Source organism: Hirundo rustica, chromosome Z (assembly GCF_015227805.2).
Source record: "Hirundo rustica isolate bHirRus1 chromosome Z, bHirRus1.pri.v3, whole genome shotgun sequence".
Classification (NCBI taxonomy): Eukaryota; Metazoa; Chordata; class Aves; order Passeriformes; family Hirundinidae; genus Hirundo; species Hirundo rustica.
In genome coordinates, this window is record NC_053488.1 from 17,776,994 (window position 1) to 17,799,500 (window position 22,507).

The 22,507-nt window shown below is 42.9% G+C and overlaps 1 protein-coding gene across 2 annotated transcripts in view; it reads right to left on the reverse strand.

Annotated features, from left to right (window-relative positions):
• EGFLAM (EGF like, fibronectin type III and laminin G domains) overlaps positions 1-22,507 on the reverse strand; it is a 76,804-nt gene that overhangs the window by 45,972 nt on the left and 8,325 nt on the right. The window contains exons 2-6 of one of the 2 annotated variants that reach the window (XM_040090061.1): positions 15,125-15,237; positions 13,102-13,185; positions 11,904-11,930; positions 7,383-7,500; positions 7,002-7,137 (exon numbers count right to left, since the gene is read on the reverse strand). In XM_040090061.1, the coding sequence (XP_039945995.1) occupies positions 7,002-7,137; positions 7,383-7,500; positions 11,904-11,930; positions 13,102-13,185; positions 15,125-15,237 (478 nt within the window). The remainder of the gene's footprint in view (positions 1-7,001; positions 7,138-7,382; positions 7,501-11,903; positions 11,931-13,101; positions 13,186-15,124; positions 15,238-22,507) is intronic. The other variant, XM_040090062.1, reaches the window with a different exon arrangement.

The following is a 22,507-nucleotide window of genomic DNA, read 5'->3' on the forward strand; positions in this document are numbered from 1 at the left end:
AACGGTGAGGAAGGGAAAATGGACAATTTTCATAACTAATTCCCTTCTTATATATTCTTGTGCTGCTATCTAGTGTTCTTAAGCATTTCCTTCCTAATATCTTCCGCTCCTTTTTCTTCATCAGTTACCTTTTCAAGGAATTAATCTCACAAGCAGTGAGGTAAATACCAAGTGAGATATGCCTGTTTCATGCTATAATCAGGGAAACAGTAATAAAAGTATTTTTCCTGGACACTGGGAGGTTGTCTCCCTGGTCAGATCTGTTGTTTCAGATTCTTTGCAAACAAAAGCAAACAATGACTGTCTGGTTCAGTGCAGTGCCAGAGACAGACAGTTCAGCAGGGAATGGACTGAGGGATAGATTTTTCTGGGAGGGAGAGGGAAGGCTTCAAACTAATCAAGATATCTGTGCACAACACTCTGCTGAATCTGCACCACCCTAACATCTCAATACTAATAAATCTTCCAGTTTTATCAGCAGAACCTGCCTAGTTCATTGCAACAGAAGTTTCATGTCACTACCAAGATACTGAAAATTTTCCTTTGCATGCCAAAATTAATATTAAAAGCTTTTAATTTCAGCTACATACTAACGAGATGATTTAGGGCATGTGCTGCTGAAACACTTGTGGTTCTGCAGCTGCTATGTGGCTATAAAAATATGAATAAGTTAGTCACCAAGTTTAAAAGATCATGTAGGCATTCAACAGATTAGAATTTTGAATATTTGGAGTACTTGAATGAAAATATCCCAGGCATTTTTAAGAATTAATTTTGTATAGCCTCTTTAGGACAATCACCCAAGCTACTACGCTTAAGCCCAGGGTCTTGCTTTAGAGGCTTTCATAAAAATGTAATTTTTCATTAAATACTTCTCACCATTAACCAACAGAGTATTTACACTGAGCCTACAAAGTTGCACAGACACTATCCATTTTGGGTTTAACGCATTCTATTGCACCTTCCCTATGAATTAGCCAGTGAAGAGTGAGTCTCACTCTCCCGCCTGACTTCCAGAGTTTAGACTAGTAGAAGTCTCCTTAACATCCTCTTTTAAATCAGCAGCACAGCAGAGCCTGCATTAGCTCAGCTCATCTTATATCTGAAGTCACCTGCAGCCCTCCACTGCCTGTAGTAAACCAGCAAGTCCCAAGGGAAACCCCCTAGGCAAGTGCTTAAATAAAGCACCAAATTTAGACCCTGGGTAGAGAGAGGCTGCAGAATAGCTCCGGTTCTGATTAGATTCTGGTATGCCAAAACAATGTACTGAATTTTCATGGATGTACTGAATTTCCCCAGTATCGCAGCTGAGAGGAGTGGTTTGTCCCAACATGTTTTTCCTAGGGTTAAAGTCAAAAATGTCATTCTAATGAGATTGAAATTACGTAAACAACGTCATAAGTTTTAGACATTTGTGCTGTACCCAAGCAAAATTACAGATTTGCATTAGAAAGTTAATAACTTTGCAAAATCACAAGATAATGGTGTAATTCTTTGACATAAGAGGACTCAATTCTAATTTACTTGAACTGATTTGTTTATGTTTTACATTGGTTTAATTTACTAGCTTTAACTCGTGATAATACATTTTATAGTAATTAAAACTATATGCAGCAAAAGACAATAAGGCTTAGAGTTAAATGTTTACCTCTAACTGCCATTAGGGCTTATGGCTCATTGACCTTACTCCAAATATACAACCAAGCTTCCAAGTCTAAGAGTGCATAATCTCAAAATTAACAAAGGCACTTTCAACTTAGCTTTAAACCTCAAACTAAACAGTGTAATCAAAACATTTCGCTGTTAGCAAATTCTTTCCCAAAGTCTAAATCCAATGAAACACTAAATTTCAATCACTTGCATCTTTTGACCTAAACAGCAGCTTTCCACTCCCTGGCTGAACAAAAACATTCAAGGGTGCACTTTTGGTGTGTCAGATGTGCCCACTTCTTCCATTAGCAGGCTCCCGGTGCTATGAAGAAGCGTACATAAGCCTCTGGGTTCCACTTTCCAGTGAAAGCACTGTGGTGATAGAAGTGCAGGCAATCAGAACTCAACAAAAGCCCTTCCCCATCAACTGAGCAAACAAAAGAGAAGAGATGGAGAGAGAGCAAAAAGCTCAGATAAAAAGATAGATATTATTCATATATATATGTTCAAAAAGAGATATTAAAGAAATTTCATTGTAGGTCTACAGCAGACATTACATGAAGGAGATAATTATCTTCAGACCTCATGTCCTGCCTCGCTGTGCACTGAACACTGGATGGCATCCAACTAAATATGGGGAATTTCAGCCCAAATACAAAGTGCATCAGTTAACAAATAGGTTTTCAGTCTGGGTATTCTTTTTGCTATATTGATATCTTTTTGCTATATCAACCTCTTCTAGATCATACCCATACTTTGAAAATCAAGTTCTTCCTGTTCTAACAACAATTCTTTTTAAAAAATTACTGTTTTCCTGAAGTACGATTTTTTTTGAGCTTTTACAGATCAGTGTTGTAATGCATTAATTGGGCTTATATTGTGTTTCATTGGTTTGTAATGTTTTCTATTGTATCCCCTTGGAAACTGTATCATGTGGTTTGTCCCTGCTTGGCCGCGCCCATCTCCCACACTGGAATGTAACCCAACTCTGTTCCACTCCCACCTTATCCCTGACTGGGCAGTGGCTTGTCCCTGCCTCTAGGCCCTTCCCCCGGGGAAAAAGCATGGGGACGGGTGGGGCCTCGGTCTCTCTGGCACCGGTGAGGACGGGAAAATAAAGCTATAATTCACCCCCCAGACAAAAAGCAGGCTCTTTCCTTTTGTCATCGGCGGTCGTCTGGGTCTCACTAAAGAACCACAACAACTGGCACCTAATCGTGGGACTCAAAGCCACAAGGGGCTCCCAGAAAGCTGGAAGAACCACGCATGGAGCACGTGGCCGAGGAACCTCACGTAGGCACATGAGTCACAAAACGTAGCCCACCCACACAGAGACACAGACCCGTCAGGCTTGGCGTTCGCTGTGGAGTCGCCGAAACACCGGACTCTACAGGCCAGGGCTGCAGTTTTCTCCTTTGGACTTAAAAAACCCATCGGAGTGCTGCAAAGAAGCCCCCTGACCAGCAGGCTGCTCCCAGAGAAGGTGACCACATGTTCATGGAAAGCTGACCCTGGGAACCGAGACTGGAAGCTCTTTTTGCACCAAAAGGGTCAATCTCAGGCAAAAGGAGTGATTGGGAAAGAAAGGAAAGATTCGTCTGAACACTGGATTTTTGGTAAGTATTATCACTTTGGGTTCTAAGGGAAAATCTTTTTCAGAGGCAGTGATCCTAAGGGAAAAGGGTTCTTTCCTTTTGGGGAAGGTTTTTGCTTTCAGAGTAAACCTTCAGGGTGCTTTAATAGCACATTACTTTGGCTGCCTGGGGGGGTGGAAAAGGAAACTGTTTCCCCTTCGGCTCTCTTTTTTTTTTCTCCAGCGAGGGTTTTTTAACTTTCAGTTTCCCAGTTAAAGGGGACACAGAAACTTAAAATCTGAGCCAAAAATGGGTGCTAGGTTGTCTGTGTCTCAAAAAAGAGCCTATTATCAAATTTTAAGTGCCTTGGATGATGGCAGGACCCATTGTCCAAAGAAACAGTTGAAAAAATTAATTCGGTATTTGTTTTCTCAGTTTCCAGATGTATCATTAGAGCAAATAAGCTTCCCGGAATTTTGGGAAGCTGTTGCAAATAAAATAGCTGAATCTGGCTCCTCTAATAATAAAGAAAATGCAGATTTTGCTCTTTATAGCTTAAAAATTAAGTTTGCATTGCAAAAGCAAAATGAAAAGGGAAAAAAGCCAGTTCTTTGTGGATTTTCCCCAGTTTGTACTTTTGCATACAGTTTAGGTGCTCAAAAGCCCCATCGTAGTGATCCCCAGGCTAGTCTCAGTTCTGTGGGGAGGTCACAAGATGGAGGGGACTCCTTTGTCCAAAATGGTTGAAGCTATGTGCTCTCGAGTCACGAGGAGCCTCTCTCTTTGTCTGTCCCTCTTTCCCGCAATCCCTTTCGCAATCCCTTCTTCTCCCCAGACCCCTCCTTCCCTTCGGTGCTGCTCCCGGCACCGCCCTCTCCTCTGACTCTGCCCCCACCCTCAAACCTCCGCCCTCTGACTCCTCCCCGTGTGACTCAAGCCTCCAGCCCCTCCCTGCCCCTGGTTCCCCGCCCACAGTCCCGGTTCCCACGCCCCGGAGGGGAGTTGGGGGGAGCCGGGAACCTGGAAGCAGGAAGCGATCCCGACTTTTCTGCCACCCCTGTCACATACCGACGGTCAAAAAGAGGGGGTGCTGCCCACAGTAATGGGGACCCCTTCCCCCAACAAGCGATTCAGGATTTGTGCAAAGCTCAGGCCAAATTTGGATATGAAAGAGAATACTTTTGCAACCATTTAAAAGCAAATTCAGCAAGGAATCCTACAGTTCCCTTTGACCTCCAAAGAGATTTACTTCCGGAGCTTTGGCAAAATCCTGAAATGGTTGTTCATAATAATAATTTCCCAATTCTATTGGAACATCTATGTGGTGACAGTGAGTGTATCTCAACCCTCAAGCAGGCTCAGGAAATTCCTTTAGCTGTTTTGGAGCGCATTAAAGAGGCTGCTTTCAAAGCATTCTTTTCAATCCAGCCCCATGGGTCCTTCCAACCTTACAGTAAAATAAAGCAGCTTCCATCAGAACCTTTTGTAATGTTTGTGGAGCGATTGACCCGAGCTATCGAGTTACAGGTTAAGAATGAAGGAGCCCAGGAACAGGTCCTGGAGGAGATGGCTCAGGCCAATGCAGATGAACAGTGCAAGGCAGCCATCCTCAGCCTGCCCATGGAACCAGTGCCAGCCTTAGATGACATGCTCCACGTGTGTACCAAGAAGGTTCCCTTCATGACAGCTCACCCAAACCACAGTTCCAGAGATGCATTCAGACCACCGCAAAGAGCTGCCGCAGCAGATGCCATGCCCCCTGTGCCTGTGTCATGGCTACCACCCAAGAGAAGAACAATGTGTCTCCTGTGCGATCAGGCTGGACATTGGGCATCTCAATGCCCTTTAAAGAAGTAATTTCTGGACTTTTGGGGCAATGGGGGGTCTCAAGGGTCCAAAGAGAACCTTTCAAAAAACTAAATTCTGAGCGCCGGCTTGCCCAGTGTGCTGACGTAAATGGGGCAAGTCCGAGGAGGGGAGGAGAAAAAACTGGAAAATGTAAATGCTGAATTTACTAATCATGCTTTAACCAGTTCTGCCTTTCAACAAAAGTCACCGGATGTGATAGTAAAGGGTCTAGCGACCAGAGAAACAAAAACTCCCCATGATCTGGTCACCTGGGGTCGTGGGTACGCCTGTGGGTCCACTCCCCCAGGTCTCAATTGGGTGCCAGCTGAGTGGGTGAAACCTTTCATCCCAAAAACTGCAAAACCCCCTGCAGAGGCCCCACAAGTGGCCAGTGCTGCCTGGAGGAGGAGAAAGTGCCGAACCCTCTCCTAATTATCCCTTAACAGTGTTTTTCTGGACAGTTTGTTTGCACTAAAGGTCATTTTTTCTACTGCAACTTTAAAGGTCCTCATGGTCTGAACTCTGAACATCTCCCATGGACTAAGCCTTCCTCCTTCTCAATTTAATAAGAAAGGGGGAAATGTTGTAATGCATTAATTTGGTTTATACTGTGTTTCATTGGATTTGTAATGTTTTCCCCTGTCCCCCTTAGAAACTGTATCACATGGTTTGTCCCTGCTGGGCTCCCACACTGGAATGTAACCCAACTCTGTTCCACTCCCATCTTATCCCTGACTGGGTAGCGGCTTGTTCCTGCCTCTAGGCCCGTTCCCCCGGGGAAAAAGCCCCAGGACAGGCAGGCCTCACTCTCTCTGGCACCAGCGAGGATGGGAAAATAAAGCTATAATTCCCCCCAGACAAAGAGCAGGCTCTTTCCTTTTGCCATTGGCGGTCGTCTGGGTCTCACTAAAGAACCAAAACAGATCAGAGCAGTTAAAGAATCAATTCTCTCCTCTTTTCCAGGAACCTCAACTAAAACCTGTCATCAAGTATTCGCTCAAAGTATTAAAAGGGTGAATTTTACATTCACTGTCAGGGTAAACATTGAGGCAAATAAAAATAAATATATTTGTATGCAGATATTAGCTCACATAAGCATATTAACAGTCAAGTACAAACACTTGTTTATGCTTGCAGATACAATCACCTCCTCCTGACCCTTTTTATGCAGCTTATAAAAGCAATTTGACTGGCAACTTCTGACAGTTCAGTTCTGCTGCTGCGAATTTAAGAGTTCAACATAAAAGAACCAAAAAAGAGCCCCACCAACACTTCACTTTCCCCCCCAAATCTGAACAGAGAGCTCAACATTTCATGTAAACTTGATTAGCATTAGCATTACAAAGCAAGTCTAAATCCTGCAAGCTCAAGACCCAAATGACTTTGTGTTCATGAGGTGTCTGGCACTGGCTGATGTGATTTAGTGGTTATGGGGCTACAGCGGTAGTGTTGAGTTGATGACTGGATGATCTTGAAGGTCCCTTCCAATATTGATGTTTCTATGATTTTGTAACTTTTACCAGATAAAGCTGCCCAACATACTGAATTTTCAGTCCTCGGATTATTTTCTACAGCAGCCCAGGGAAACCACTCTTCCAAACACTTTTTTTCTCAGCATGGTTTGACAGCACTTGATGACAGCAGAAACTTAAAACTTCATTCATCCAGGCCACTGTTACAGGGAACAGATCAAAGCAGACCTTATTTTTCTTCCATCAGAAAGTACAACTTTGACTCCAACAAATTGGATCCTTCCTGGTTTTGTCTTTAAATTTCCAACACACACTGAGAGGGAAACTAAGCACACCATACACAGTAAGCAAGTAAATCGTATCTATATGCATTTGAATAGTGCAGTTTAGGTTAAAAAAACACCCAAAACACTACAGTGTGCAAACAGTGAAATTCAGACTCCACTAGCAAACTTGCCTGATAAACTCCACCGTGTAGTACTGGATGGGAGAACTTCCTTCACTCACTCCAGGCTTCCAGGACAATGCAACTTCTGAATCAGAAACCACCACGATCTGGGGCTGATAGGGTGGTGCAGGAGGCATGCACTTATCTAAGAAGTGCAAAGGAATAGCATTAGAGAAGCAGCTGGGTTGGTACACACAACAGCCCAACAGCCACACACTTAGGAATCCAACTCAAAGGCTTCTCCCCTCACCCTATTGCTCCTCTAAAACCCTACATTTGTGGAAAAGTATCAGTGAAATACTGCGGTACTGCACATGACAGAGGGTAGGTGTGAGTGCTACAGACATCTGCCCCGCCAGTCTTGCAGCAGAGCCCTGCAGGCAGAGTTACCTTGGGATAAAGTTGTCACCTCCCTGGGCATGCTGGGCCGTCCTTTCCCCGCCCAGCTGTACGCTCCAACGCTAACTTGGTGTGGAGTGCCCGGCTTCAGGTCGCCAATAACAACATCCTGCCAAGTCAAGAGCAGACAAGCACGTTGTGACAGCAGTTCTGTGTAACTAGGGATGCTGCTGTGAGCTGGGACTCAGGGATCTCACATGGTGTTCTCCCTCTGCTCTCCTAGGAAGACTGTCCCCAGCCCAGCTCAGAAACAACAAACACAAATAGAATCATGTTTCCTCTCAAGCTGCAGCCTTGCCCCAGGGGAATCCACAAGGCTGACCTGGACCAATTTCTCAGCATAACTCATAAGGCTGCAGATCATTTGCATTTGGTTTCCAGCTTTTTCACTGGTGAAGTCAAAGTCATATACTATTCCCTCCCTTGAGCCAACTGCTAGCATTTCGTATCAGTCTGCTGTGTTTTCCCCCTTTTTTATTTCTTGTTTGTTGTTGTTTTTTTTTTTCTCTCTCTTTTAAATTCAGAGGCCATAAAACCTCCTGAGAGTGAAGAAATTTGATGCAGTGTGAACTGATGATCCTTAATTTCTCACAGAGCAGAGCCCTATCCTATCATCTCTCACAATTTTATGAGCTCAGCTAACAGCCTTGACCTTAAGCAAGCATTTCCCTTATTTGTCCTTCTGCCATAAACACAGAAAGATTAACCTACACACAACTACCGTAAAGGATTCAATGCTCAGCTCCATGTGAAGAGCTTGGGTTGATGAATACCCTTCAGAGGTGTCTGATCAAAATCTCCAGAAAACATAAAACATCACCAAAACATTGCATTTCATCACTGGCTACTTCACATAGCATGATCAGCCACAGACACTTAGATCTGATCTTTAATGGAGAATGTGTACATGTGTAAAGAAATTGAGTATTCTCTACCTGCAGCCTACCTGGAATGTCTATGTTAATCCCAGATTTACTAATTTTGACAGCATTTACAAGGAAACAGAAATATCAGGTTCTATACCACAGACTGTTCTGGTGTGAAAAATAAGCACTTAGAAAAAACTTGTTTTACAGCTATTATTCTTCTGCTTTTCTTTCTCTGATATTAAGCACATTAGTCACACTGCATTTGAAAATGCAAAGTTCTCCTTTTTCTTCCTGTTCAAACAGACTTTAATGCAACTTCCAGTTGCACTAAAATAGTAAACAATCCCAAAGTTTTATTAACTGCCTAATTTCCTTATGATGGTCTTTTGGGAAAAAACACTTCCTCTCTACTCTTTGGGAAATGTACATTATTACTACAACACTATTCAGCAACACCCTGCCATCTGTCATTTCTCTGGACATGGTTTTGGAGCTCCAACACTGATTTCCTATTAACATGGAGCACCTGCCCACTATCTTGTTTTTCCATCATTCACCCTTGATCTGCTCGAATGATCTGGACAAGTCTGAGATGAATCTGAGATGATAACAATGCTGGAATAGTAACTGTCCAGAGAGAGGCAGCAAGAACACTCACTCTGAAAGATTAATCTGGGTCTTTCAGTCTCATAGCTGAAGGGACTGAGGTCTTTTACGATGTGATCTGAGAAGTCAGTTGATGAAAACCTTGTACTCTCCTGGTGACAGAACTGATGCCCCTGCTCCTGTCTTTCTATCCTCCATGCCATACACACTGCCTGTCTGAGTTTAAACTATGTGCATTTTTTTCCTGCCAGTATTTCTCTTTATTACACTCATTCTTATAAGGAAAAATCCTTCATTATCTGTCTTACTGTTTTCACACTATTCAGGAACTTGGCCCTTGGAGAGAGTTGGGTATTCGTGTATGTGCCTCATTACCTCCAGACTGAAGTCTACAATAAAATCATTTGTTGTAGTTTAGAACAATTCTCTCTGTAGAACAGAGGGGATCTCATTGAGTGCCTGGCCAAACAAAATCAAACCCCTAATATCTACTAAGGTATTCAAGTTCAACATGTGTTGAAACCACAGCAAGGTGCAGTCATGCCTTACACATGTGGCTACCTGCCTCCTTCGTGGTAGTGCCTTCTCCAAGAACACAGCCCTGGAACACACAGTGGGCATCTCTGAAACCAAACATCAAGGACCAGGACATCAGTGAATAATAAGTAAAAATTCAGGACATCATCAAGCTACCCTGCCCTGCGGCAATGTCAGGGAATATCCACCTCACACCAGGAACACCTTTCAAATCAGATCCTGGAAAAGAAACACATTTCCTTGTGCCCCACTGTCCAGCAGCCTGGGAGTACATATTTCATTTATTTTCCTGCTTGTGTTTAGAAGACAGGCCTTAAACCCAAGTTCTGACCCTCTCAGAAGAGACAGAGTGGCTTCACAGATAACAAATTTAGATAGTATGTAGAAGAGTTTTCCCCATCATTTTTGGAGTAGTCCCCCCTCCACTCAGATTAGCTTTATGTTTTGAAGCCTGATGCCCCAAACTCAACACTCAGTTGATGATGATGCTTCAATAGTCACCAGCCTCCTGTCTTGTACAACTCCCCTGCTAAAATCCTGAAAAATGACATTTGGTATTCTCATTATAATTTCACATTGTTGAATGGGGTGAGGCAATGTGATCCCTTTTCTGTGGTAGAGGAGCCAATTTCACTTAGATTATCCCATCTATCCCTCCCTGCCCCACCACACAGCTTGCCTGCCCTGCAAGTGTGTTGAAACTGTTTGTGAGGCTCAGTAAGCTGCTTCACAGAAACCAGGATTACAAATTGTTTTCCAGAAGAATGTCTGTTTTCTCTTTTGTTTTAATCCAAAAAAACCATCAAACTCTGGATTACAGCACAGCTGCAGGAACTGAGCTTGTTTCAATGATTCTCTCTCCCCTGATGGCAATTCCTTCCCTGAACTACTGGTCTCAGCTGGTCACTTCCCATTTTGTACTGGTATATTTAGTGATTTGACAGGGAGCAGTGTTGCTCTCAGGGCTCTGTGCCCAACCCAAAACCTTCCACCTTTAAAGCCCACAAATTTTTATTGATTTTTCTTGTTTTTTAACCACGTGTGCTGGAGTTCCTGAATATTATACCCAGTTCGAACAATCGCCTATACTAAACGGTAGTGCATCTGCTGTCTGGCTTCTCCTGGCTGCTGTCACTTACAAATCCTCTGCTTTACAACAGTACAATGCACAATGATGCATTATCCACTTTGCTAACACACAGACACATGAACATACGCGTGCACAGAAACAGGCAGCGCAAATCAGCTCTTGCTACAGCAGTCCCACGTGGCCCAGAGAAGGCTCCAAGAAAGCAGCAGGGTCATACCCAGCACCAGGAGAGGAGGCTTAGTGATGGAAATAATAAATATGCAGACTTAACCACAAAACTATTGCAGATTTCTGTTGAGTTTGGTATGAATACAACAGAAAGCATTTCATCGAGAACACCACTTCCTGGAGGATTAATGACAGCTGGGAGCTGATTAATCCCAGCCATTCATAGTTCTCCACAAGTACCCCTCAGAAGTGTTATTTTTATCAAGCAGAAAAAAAAGTGCCCAGCGTGGAACCTCAACTCTGGAATGCCATAATCCAGACTCAGCTCAGCTAGGACTGAACCAGATAGTCCTGGTTCAAGTGCATCCTGAGGGCTCAACCTCCTCTAGTCCAACCAAACTTCCCTTTTTTGAGACCACAAAAGTTCTGTGAGCTCCACCAACTGTGTGAGATTTCTCTGTTCCTAAAATAGTTTGCAGAAAACAAAATTTTGCAAGAGGCTGTTGAGGGTAGGGATTTCAGTTAAACACTGAAATTGCCGTCCTTGTCCTATCCAAACCCTATCCAAGCAAGCACTTCTTGCTTGCTTCCTTCTCATAATACACCCGACCTGTTTACTGCTCACAGGAAGCAGACTGGACTGAGTGCAGGACTGGAAATAATCAATCTGATTAATTCACCAGCTGCAAAGCCATTAAGAGAGCTGGTATTTCTTTCAAACTTGTTTTATACTAGGAGCTAGTCTCCCACTCCTTCCTCCTGGGCATTGCAAGGCTGGCCTCTTCCTAGTCTCCTCCTCCTTCTTGGCTCTCTCTGGACTGGCTCAGGTTTTCCCCTCTTCATCTCCTCTTCAACTACCAGACTCTGCTCTTCCCTTTTACTGTCTGTCTGTCTATTTGACTGTCCCCATCATTTCTAAATCCTCACTGCCTGAATATACGTAATTTTTTTACACAAGTTTACTCCATCAAAACAAGATGTCCATAAAAACCTCTGAGAAAGAGGTTTATCCATTGCTAAAAAGGGAGCTACTTTGCCTACACGTGTCCACCTGTGGATTTTGAGCTTTTTGAGGCTACTATCTGCTACACTTTGACCACAAAACATCATGTATATGTGCTATATAGAATCAACATTTGAGATCAACTTTTGTGTGTGGGTCTCTGGAGAGACCAAGTCAGAAGCATTCAATTTTATTTTAAATCACATCTGTGACCAAGTTTCACGTGAAGCAATACTTACAAAAATTGCTTGTCCTTCAGGTTGACCCTGGGAAAAAGCAAATAGAACTTGTTAAGTACAAACATAATAAAAAGTGATGGCAAAACCACATAAATAATGGGTCAGGGAATTAAAACAAGACCAATGCTGCTGCCTATAGCAGTCTGTATGACTGTTAATCATCTGCATGAGTACTGAGATACAGACTCTCCTCTCCCAGTGTTAAGAAGTACTGCTGTTAGGATTAAGATTAAAATAAAAACAATACAAAACAAAACAAAACAAACAACCAACAACAACAACAACAAAACCCTGTGTTGTTCGATCTTTCTTGGCACTACTAGCAAGAATAGTTTTTAAGAAACAAAAAAGGCGAGAGAGAAATACAGAGATAAAGATAAGAAGGGAGAAAATAATGCAAAAATAAAGAAACAATATATCATGACAGCAGTATTATTTTATTCACTGTGATCCCAGAATCCTGCAGAAGTCAGAACTAACAACAAGAGTGATGGAAACCTGCAGGAAATCTGAGCATCATCCTCACTCAGGCTTCTAGTGAGGAAGTGGGGCAGAAAAAACAAAGGAGGAAATAGAAGGGACAAGTGACAAAAACCCTGAACCAAGAATGCAAAGGAGACATAAAAGAAAAAACATTAACTTTAAAAAAAATGGAGAGCAATGAGAAAAAGTAGTCCTTTCAAGAACAAAATAAACACCAGCAGCTCGGGGAATCTTCTAGAATATGAACTTGCAGAACTGCAACTAAAGTGGCCATATTTCAGGAGGCCACAGTCGCACACAGAGGCAAAAACATTGTGCATGTTAACTCACACAGCTGTGTCAGACACTGCAATACCTACAGAGTGATAGTGCTGGTCTCTCATCTGTGCACAGACTCATGCAATTCCACCCCTTCCATGTGTGAAATTGCATGCATTTAAGATTAAAAGTTCTATTTTAGTAGATGTCAAAGGTCAGCACTAGGAAGCTGAGAGGAAGTCCCAATAGTTTTACATGATAAAATGGTCAGACAAGAGGGAGAAAAAGTGCATGCTGCAAACACAAAACCATTGTGATTTCCTTTTGCTCAATACCAAGAGCAGATTTGGAGCCTGGATCCTCATCATATTTCACAAAACTACAAGGAGACAGTTGCAAGTTTCCACTTGCATGTTCTGCTCCAGTGCTCTGATTGTTGATGAAAAGAAATACTCACCATGCTAATCATATCCAAACTCAGGGGAACATTGTGTGAGAGCTGTTTAACTGCTTTGTCACCTTCAACTTCTGAGTAAAAGACCTTGAGAAGAAGATAAAGTCAAATCAGTTAAAGCAATGACTCAAGTGTTCCAGAACAACTTAAGAATGAGTGCACCAGTGCATCATTTTCACACTGAAGACAAATTTGAAACGATGCTCCCCTACCTTTTCAAATGCAGGAAAAGCTGAAGTCCTTTAACATTCCTTACCTATTTGCTAGAAGTTGGCAGTGTGACCAAAGGACACTATCACACAGCGTATACACTTACCTAATGTGAAACACTGTTGTGTTTGTAGCAAAGGCTTGAGCTGACAATTCTAGTTGTGCATCATTTGTCTGTGGTTAACAGGGACAGCTGAAGAGTTGTGGGACTAGTCTGCACAACATTGACACCTTACTTCAGGTAAGGAAGATGTTGAAATTACGTGATTATGACATTATAAAAATTGCTCTATCATAAAATGTCTCTCCATGTCTGTTGCTTACTGGAAACCAATGAGACACACAATCTGCTTTCCTGTGCACAGAGACCCAGAGATGCCAGAAGGTCAAGATACTACAGTGAAGACATTTTGGATACAGGACTATTGATGCTGCTTGCCATTGGTTTTATTACCATGCCATACACCAGCTCAAGGCTTAAAAAAAGAAGTGAAGCTCAGATGCTTGATCTCCATGCATGAAGAGTGAAAACTACTTATGACTTAAGCCCTGCACCTCTGTTTTCACAGAGAAGGGTGGACCCAGCTACACACAGAACCAATCTGAGGCAGATGCTACCCATGGCAAGAGCTTTTTGGAGTTTTAGCCTACTATATTCTAGTCCATAGCATTTTCATAACAATAAAATGAACTCTGCAGCTGGGCTGCACTGGTGTCATTTACAAGACTATGGGATAAAGGAGCATGTGTACCAGAAATACCAGTGCCAGGGATTTTTCTCATTCTTTTAGTGTGCATTAATAATAAGGTACTCAGTAGGATTCTGCTTCCAAGCTTTTTATATAAAACTGAATTCTGAGTATTTTAATCCTGGAAATTTCAAATCCATCCACAGAAAATGCTTATATGAAAAAGTGCTATTCATTTTCTTGTTGTTATTGAACACATTCTAGTCAACATCTAATCAACGTCTTGCATCTTTGCTGAGAATTTCTCACTGACTAACTTTCATTTTGGGACTGAGTTTCACTGCCATGGAATACCTGTTAAAGGAATACCTAACAAAAACGAATGAATGGCGTGTTAGTGCTCAGGTTTTTTCTTTTTGCACGCTAGAATATAGTAACCAGTTTAACCTAGCCCTTCTGTTTTGCGCTGTAGGCAGAAGATAACATGGCAGATGCTTGATGGCGGTCAGAGACTTCCCTATAAAATTGCAGAGTACAACACAAAAATGATTCAGCTTCTTTAACAGAAACTGACTTCTGATGTAGGGGGAATAAAAGAAAAGCTCTTCTGATATTTATGCAGTAGGTGGGTTCCCAGGGATTTTATGCAGTACAGTACCTATCCAGGAAGAGACTCCATGAAGCACTCCTTCCCTTGTACCTGCTGCCAGTCTGGGAACTTTTAGAGGCTTGGTTTGAAAACATATTCCTGCTAAAGTAATCCTCAGGTGGAAAGTACAAGTCAAAGGATCTGCATGGCCCTCACTTCCACAGTGCACTATCTACCCACTCTGCTCTACTTTACTGTTTTATCAGCTGCAGGGAGCACTGAGAGCCTTGTAGGAAAACCACAACAGAAAAGCAATCTATATCCACTGCAGGCCCTTGGCATCCAACCCAAATTCCCATCATAGCTTGTTTCTAGAGCAGGAACTGATCGTTTGTTAAGGTTACAGCTCAACCCAGTGAAGCCCACTGTCCCCTGGCCGCTTTCTAGGCAGCAGCACTGTTTTTTAGGAGCAGGGGCTGTCCCGCTGGTTTCAGTGTGTGCAGTCTGAGGCCAGGCAGCAGCACAGAGCATCACTTACCGTGTACCCCGTGATGGTGCTCGCGTGCTGCTTTGGCATCTTCCATTGCACACTGAACGCTGTGCAGTTCAGTGAATCCAGCAGAATATCCAGAGGAGGCCCCAGCCTATCTGCTAAAAACAAAATGGCACTGTATAAGGAGACATAGGACAAACCCCCTCTCCTTCAGCTGTCGGGCAGGTATGTCTTTGAAGAATAGGCCTGTGCTGCCCTCATTCCAAACTATCAAATATTAACTACTACTCAGATTTGACTTGGGTGCCTCTTTTCCCTCTCCACTTCTGACTTCCAAGGTAGCAGTGGAACACCAGGAGAGGGGGATCAAAAGGGGGACATCTCCTCTTCTCAGTGGGCAAGCTGCTGCTTAGCTTAGGAGCACCCAGTGCTTCAAGCAATTCCATTGAGCAACTCATAGGCTTTTAAATGTGTTCCTGAAATGCTGGATACTACCCAGGATCCAAAGATGGGGACATACACACATTCATATTGTTGGTATTGTCTGTGGCACAGATTCAGACTACTGGGAAGGTCTCACAGGGATGGTCTAGAAGACAGAACAGCTCACACAGTACATCTGTAAGTCAATATGGACATCTTTGGGGAAGGAAAGACTGTGACTGTGTAGAAGAGAGCCAAGCCATGCCATGTTCCCTGGGCCCTCACTCATTTTCTTCATTAGCGTGAATTTAGTCCCATGGATTCCTGCTTGGTCCAGAGGCTCTGAACACAGCACATGCCACTTCCTGTGCTCACCTTCTGCCCTGCACTCAGCAGTAGCTGGAACCATACACCACCTGCTACCTAAAGGAGTGACAGGAACGAGCAGCCAGGGCTGGGGTATCAGCATCCACTTAAGAAGCATTTCACATTCAGAAAATAGCTTTCCAATCCTCACAACAGCCAATGAGGCAATTAGTACTTCAGCTGCATGAGTAATAAGGAAGAAAGAATACCCCCTAAACACTCACTCTTAACATATTCATAGCATCCTTGGGTTACTTTCTGGGGAAGCTCCATGAGAGAAGTTTGCTGGAAGGCATAGTTGCCGAAATAACAAATTTTAACCAGCAATGACAAATAGTTATGTAAGGCAGGCTTCAAATTCATATTCTGAATGCACTATAGGCCAGTAACATTATTTACTGAAAGTATTTGGTGAATAATTTGGAACAACAAATAAATTTGAACAAAATGCAATCCATTTGCAGACTATCTGCAAAGAGAGAGACAACATCTGTTTAATAAGGAGCCACATAATGAATTATTCACTCAGCCCTAGAAAACACTACTATCTCCAGGTTGCAGATTATGAAAGAGACAGAGAGAGCCAGTGACCTCACAGTTACACTGACCTATAAATTGTCACTGTGGAGTAAATACAAAGCCCTGGACTAAGCCAGGGAAAACAGGAGCGAAGAGCCAGAGAGGACCGTATTTTTATCCTCCATTTAGTTCTCCCTAGAAGTTAGGGAATTCCCCTTACACAACAGGGATATGGCTGGATACATGCTGGAACTGTGCGTAAGCACCATCAGCCCAAGCACTGTCTTTGCAAGCAGCCTCAGGTGATGGCCAGCGCTCACCACAGCACTGCCTCCTGCCCTCTCTGTGACAAAGCCGTGTGACAGGCAGGCACATGGCACTCGGCTGCTGGGGACCTGCTGCCTCATGCCCAGACCAGGAGCCAAGAGGAAAAAGAGAGCCAGTGGCAGCTGTGACCCATGCAGAGAGTTATTTCCTGGGGAGGCTAGAGGGCAAGGCAGAGAGGAGTTTCTCATGCAGCATGGTGGTCCCACAGTCCTCTGCTGTCACCGCCCCTGGCCTGACAGCACAGTGATGTGCATCTGGGGATTCAGAGTCACTTCTGGTTGTCAGAATTTCACACAACTTGGCAGAAAGTAAAAAATGTCCTTTTCTGGACTGAACTTTCCTTTCGCAGCCATGGCAAAGTGATGGCAGGATCTGACACAAGCATTGTTTATGGCACTGAGCTGCAGGAGATGTCATGGCTTTTGAACAACCATATCAAAGCGGTTTGTCAGCTGATCCCAACTGCTGCAGCACATGTCACTACTCTACTGACAAGCCATTTTGAGATAAATATGAGCTTAATGTATTTTGCATGATTTTACAGAGCATCATGTATTAAGCACACTAAAAACAGATATTGAAGCTGGTCTAAACATTTATGTCTTTATGTCAAATGTCATGTTTAGACTATTACAAATAATGAAGATTTTTCAAGGGTAAAACTCCTGGGGTATTTGTAGTTTCTCTTACGATTGGGGTCAGAAATACCTCTTCTCAAAACTCAGTGTGAAACCTCTGTTAATCTGGTAGCACCACACACAGTGCAAAACCACAACAGAGCCTACTCTGCACCCTGTGGATTGGGAATCTGCAGACAAGGAGAGGGGTGAGACACGTCCTGTGCTTGTACATGCTCTGAAGATCTGCCTGAGTGATGATCCCCCTGCCAGCGTCCTCTGCAGTTGGGTCCAGTTAGATGAATACCTAAGAAGGCATGGAGATTCGCTCTGATCATAAAGAACAAGTAGTCAATATATATAAATAATAAAATCAAACATGTTTTGTACAAACACAGTCATTCTCCTTTCTGGTCCATCAGGCACAGAAAGTTCCATATTGTCCATAATTCTTTCATAGTAATGGAAGCAATGACTCCAGTGCCATGCAAAGAAGCCATTAATCAAGGGCGAGCACTCTCACACATAGTGACTATACATTGTGAAAGTGTATCAAACACAAGAACTTAATGAGGATTTAGCCATAGATGAACAATGTTGAGCTGACAATGTTGTGTTTACTTTTCTGCTTACAGCTAATTTCCTTCCCATTTATACATCTTTGGCTCTGTACTTCTAAAAATATGCAAAAAACACCAAACCAGTAAAGAAGCAGCCAAACAAGTTCTCCAAGAAAGCTGAAGAATACATAAGCACTCTCCCTGAGATCGAGTAAATTTTGCAATTTCAAAATAATGACCATTAACTAATTTTTTCTTCACAAAAGAAACTCATATTAAAAATGGTGAAAATGTTTATGCCATCAATACAAGTGTCACTCCCACTGGAGCTCTCACTGGTACCTGCATCAGCCACTGCCCATATATTAAACACCCATGGGCTACCATCAGGGTGGCCACAGGCTAAATGTGTGCCTCCTGGATTTGGTCCCCAGCCTGGGCCAGTCAATGGTGTTATCCTTTACTGCAACAAAGAGGTGGAATTCTTTGCTGTGAGGATCTTGAGGCACTGTCACAGGTTGCCCAGGAGAGATTGTGGATGCCCCAACTGTGGCAATGTTCATGGCCAGGGTAGATAAAGCCTTGAGCAACCCAGTCTAGTGGGAGGTACCCCTATGGCAAGGGGAGATTGGGATTAGATGGTCTTTAAGGTCCCTTCAACCCCTTAACATTCTACCATTCTATGATTCTATATACCAGTGCCTCTGGATGCCCCTTGCCATCACTGAATCCACCAGCAGGAACGTCACTTCCACATCTGCCCTTGTGATTTTGTACAGTTACCTTGAGTACACAGTAGAAACAATTCCAATGAATCCACCCTCTGCTCCCAAGCCAACCAAGCTGGCCTTGTGCAGGGCTCAGGAGCAACCACTTCAGCCAGAACCTTTCCTTCAGCGACTGCAAAAAAACTGCTTATGCAGTTTTTCCTTCCTTCCTTCTAGTCATGGACTGACACCAAAATCTTACTACAGTGATGAACAGTTATGAGAAAAAACCGTCAGCTTCAAACCAAATACATTTCTAATGTTCATAGGCTTCAAATGTGAAGCACTTTGGATGAATTGTACAAAGCTCGTCCCTACTAGTATACACTACTAGTACTACTATTTTAAAGCAAATTTCAAAACTGATTCAAATTTTAAATTAGATTAAAACAACAGTGATTGAGAACAGTTTTAATCTTAAATACTGATGAACGGAGTAGCTGAAAGGATTTGTGTTAGAAATTTTTCTTCGAGAATTTTAATTTATTTTGAATTTAATCTTTTCTTTTTAGATGTTGTTGCTGTATCAAGGCATGCAGGTAGTCACAGGTACTTGCAGATCCTGAAACAATATGCAAATAATTCACCGATACAATCCACATGAAAAAATAGAGTAATACATTTAGGGGAAACAGATGGTTGATTTCATCTTTATGAGTTCGTTGTCTGGAAAATAAAAATCTTTCTATTACATTTTCTGTACTACTCTTAACGAGAGAGCATAAACAAATGAAAGGAGATAAGCATTCAGCTATTTTACTTCTAAATCTCTGTGGGTAACAGCTAGGAGGTACTGACTGAAGGACTCCATATTTTCCCGGTTTCAGGTGTCTCCCATTTGTGTGCCATGAAACAAGGGAAACTTGTTTATAAAATGCTGGCTGTCACTATTAACATGTCACAATGTAAGAAAAGGGGGGGGGGGGGAACAAAAAAAACCCCAAACACTGAAAACAACCACTTTCCAGAAACACAGCTGAATTTCTTCTGTTTGAAACAATATTTGTGTTCACCAATTCACAGAAAAACTCACCATGAATTTTATTAAAATAGCATTTTATCAAAATAGCATTTTATCATTGCTGTTTATTTATGTTATCAATAGCTGTTTTTAAGGGGAAAAAAGATTGTCCACTCCAAGAGGTGAAACAAAGTGTAGACAACTCCATTCACTCTCTCACTGAAATACTGGTGAAATTCTTATTTATTAAACAATCAACAGTGACAAGGTCTTTTGCTCCCCTTATTTTACAGACCAAAAGTTATACAAACCCCACAGCGGAAGGAAGACAAGATGACGAAGTGAAAAGGTCGAGAAATTCTAAATGAAAAAAATATGCCATCTTTAAATTTCTTTGAAGTCTTTTCCAGCTCCCACTGCCCAGCAGTAGTACGTAAGAGAGCAAGAATTTCACAGCCACAACAACTACAAAGAACAAGGACTTGAAACTGGAAAATCTCAGACAGCCTGTCCTGGTTCTGCACCCAGAGCAGCAACATCCACACACCAAAAATCTTGGTAGTTGTTTCTCTGAATGAATCACCTACCACTGCATCAGATCCTGCAGCAGAAATGACAGGTGAGATGAGCCCCAGAAAGGCACCATGGGTTTTTGGTTCAAACTACAGGGCACAAATCTTTGGAGAGACTAACCTGACCTTCATTAGTCCTTTAAAAATACTGCAAAAGAAACCACAATGAAAAAAATTTCTCAACATTTTAATAAGTAACAAGCTTGGACTCATGTGATGTTTTGCTGATGCTTATATAGCACCTGTTATCTCCCCCAGGGACATCTGAGGTGACAGCCACTGGGATTTTTTATAGCCCAGGGAAGGGGAATGAAGGAGACAAAGCTCAGAACTTAAGCTACAGTGCAACACCACAAATCCCATTAAGAATGAACAGGCACAATGTCACTGGTGACTTTGTTGTGGCTTTTCCTGCTGTACCTTGGCCCTGCAGATCACTGAGCAGAAAGGCAGCAAGGGGAAGCTCTCTACACTCCTTCCCGGAGCAAGGTTTGCTCCCAGGAAGGCTCCAGCTGCAGCAAAGAGAAGGAGAGAGGAGGGGAGCTCTGTACAGTGCAACAGTGATCTCCAGAAGTGAAAAAGAGCTAAAAAACCTTTTTCAAGAGCTATATTGAAAAAATTCTAGTTATGGATGATTTTGCCCTGGACTCACTTTTGGAGAATTCCTGGTGCTGAAGGTTACAAAAAGCAGGGGACATCACATCTCTGACTAAAGGTCTATTTTGTATCTGTCATGCCGTAGTCAAAATGAGCATGTCAGGCAATCTCTAGGCAATCTTACAGGATTATGGTTTTAATACTTACTGCTCAGAGGCCAGTTTGATTCACACCAAGAGCATAAGTGCATACCCTGTACCTGCACCTGGATGACTTGGTGAAATACTTCACCTAATGGATGCATTTTTCACTTCCAGAGGAAATGAGAGGTGTGTGTAAAAACACCCACCAAGACACTCCACTTGCATAACTTCCAGTGCCTTTCTGGAAGTCTGAGTCAAAAATCTAACACTCACGCCTCTAAAACCAGGCTTGTGCTTTGCCCATTGAAGCCCCGGTGCTGGGGTATGGCTGCCCTAGTTCCTGATATCTCTGCAGCACCTTGGACTGGCAGAGGAAGTTAGTAGCCAGGTTCCTGTTCTAGGAGAAGGGACAGCACTGAGACTCACTTCTCCCTTCTCCAGCCCACAAGCTACTTGAACGCAAAGCTCAACATTTTTCCTGGCTCGGGATTTCCTGTCTGATCTCCAGCTTGCCTTGTCCCTGTGGATGTGCCCGATGACTGGTAGGCTGCAGCTAGCCCTCCCTGCTGCCAGCACACTGCCTGCCCTGCCTCGGCCTGCCTTCTCATCAGCTGCTTCGGCAGTATTCAAATAACTTTGAAAAAACATGTCTAAGATATTTAACTTTAGTGCCAGAAGGTAGCTGAAATCAAGCAACAGTATGTCGCCCTGTCCATGCAACAGACTTTAGTGATCAATGGGATGGGCTGCTTAGGAACCAGCGTGGCAGTAGCATATCCTGGCATCTCCCCCAACCTCTTTTTTCTCATGGGTTATGCATCTGAGGTGCTAGGAAGCATAGAGGAGCTTCACAAACCATGGCACTCCAAAAAGCAAAAGAGGCCAGTGAAATTGTAAAAATGCCAAATAAGTAACTCAAAAATCTATTTTCCCATCAATTCACAGCACTTATTTTTCAGGTGTTTGCTATCCAAATCTTATTATCTCAATGGAACACATAGCAAAATTGTTCACGATAGTTGAAAAGTGCTCTCCTTGATGTGCCTTAATTGGTTCACTTTATCAACTACACACTTCTTTCTTGCTGAAACCCAAGGTACAAGAAAATAATTAAAGGGAAGTTTCCTGAAAAGTGGTCAGATAGTAAAAAATTACAATCAGACAATCATATGCATTATGTACACACATGCAAAACTATTAAAGCGTAAAGAGGACAAAGCTGACCATGTGACAGGAAACAAACGTGCAGGGGGAGGACACAACGTGCAGCACGTGGATTCCCACAATCCTTCCAAGTCCTGAGTGATTGTTTTGAAGCTCATTATTCATGGACACAAATGATCTGGTCCCGCCCCAGAAAGTATTACAAAAATCAGCGTGTGGGTTGGTTATCCCTGAGACTCTGGCGCAGGCCTCATAGAGCTACACAACACGAAGTGTAGCAACCTCCCACCAAACACTTTATACTGATCACCATGCCAGAAAACACTCATTTCTCTGCAGAAAGCAGAGTAGTTGGTCCAGTTGGTGTTTTCAGTCCATGGAGGAGTCCAGGTGGAGGAGACCTCAAAGGAAG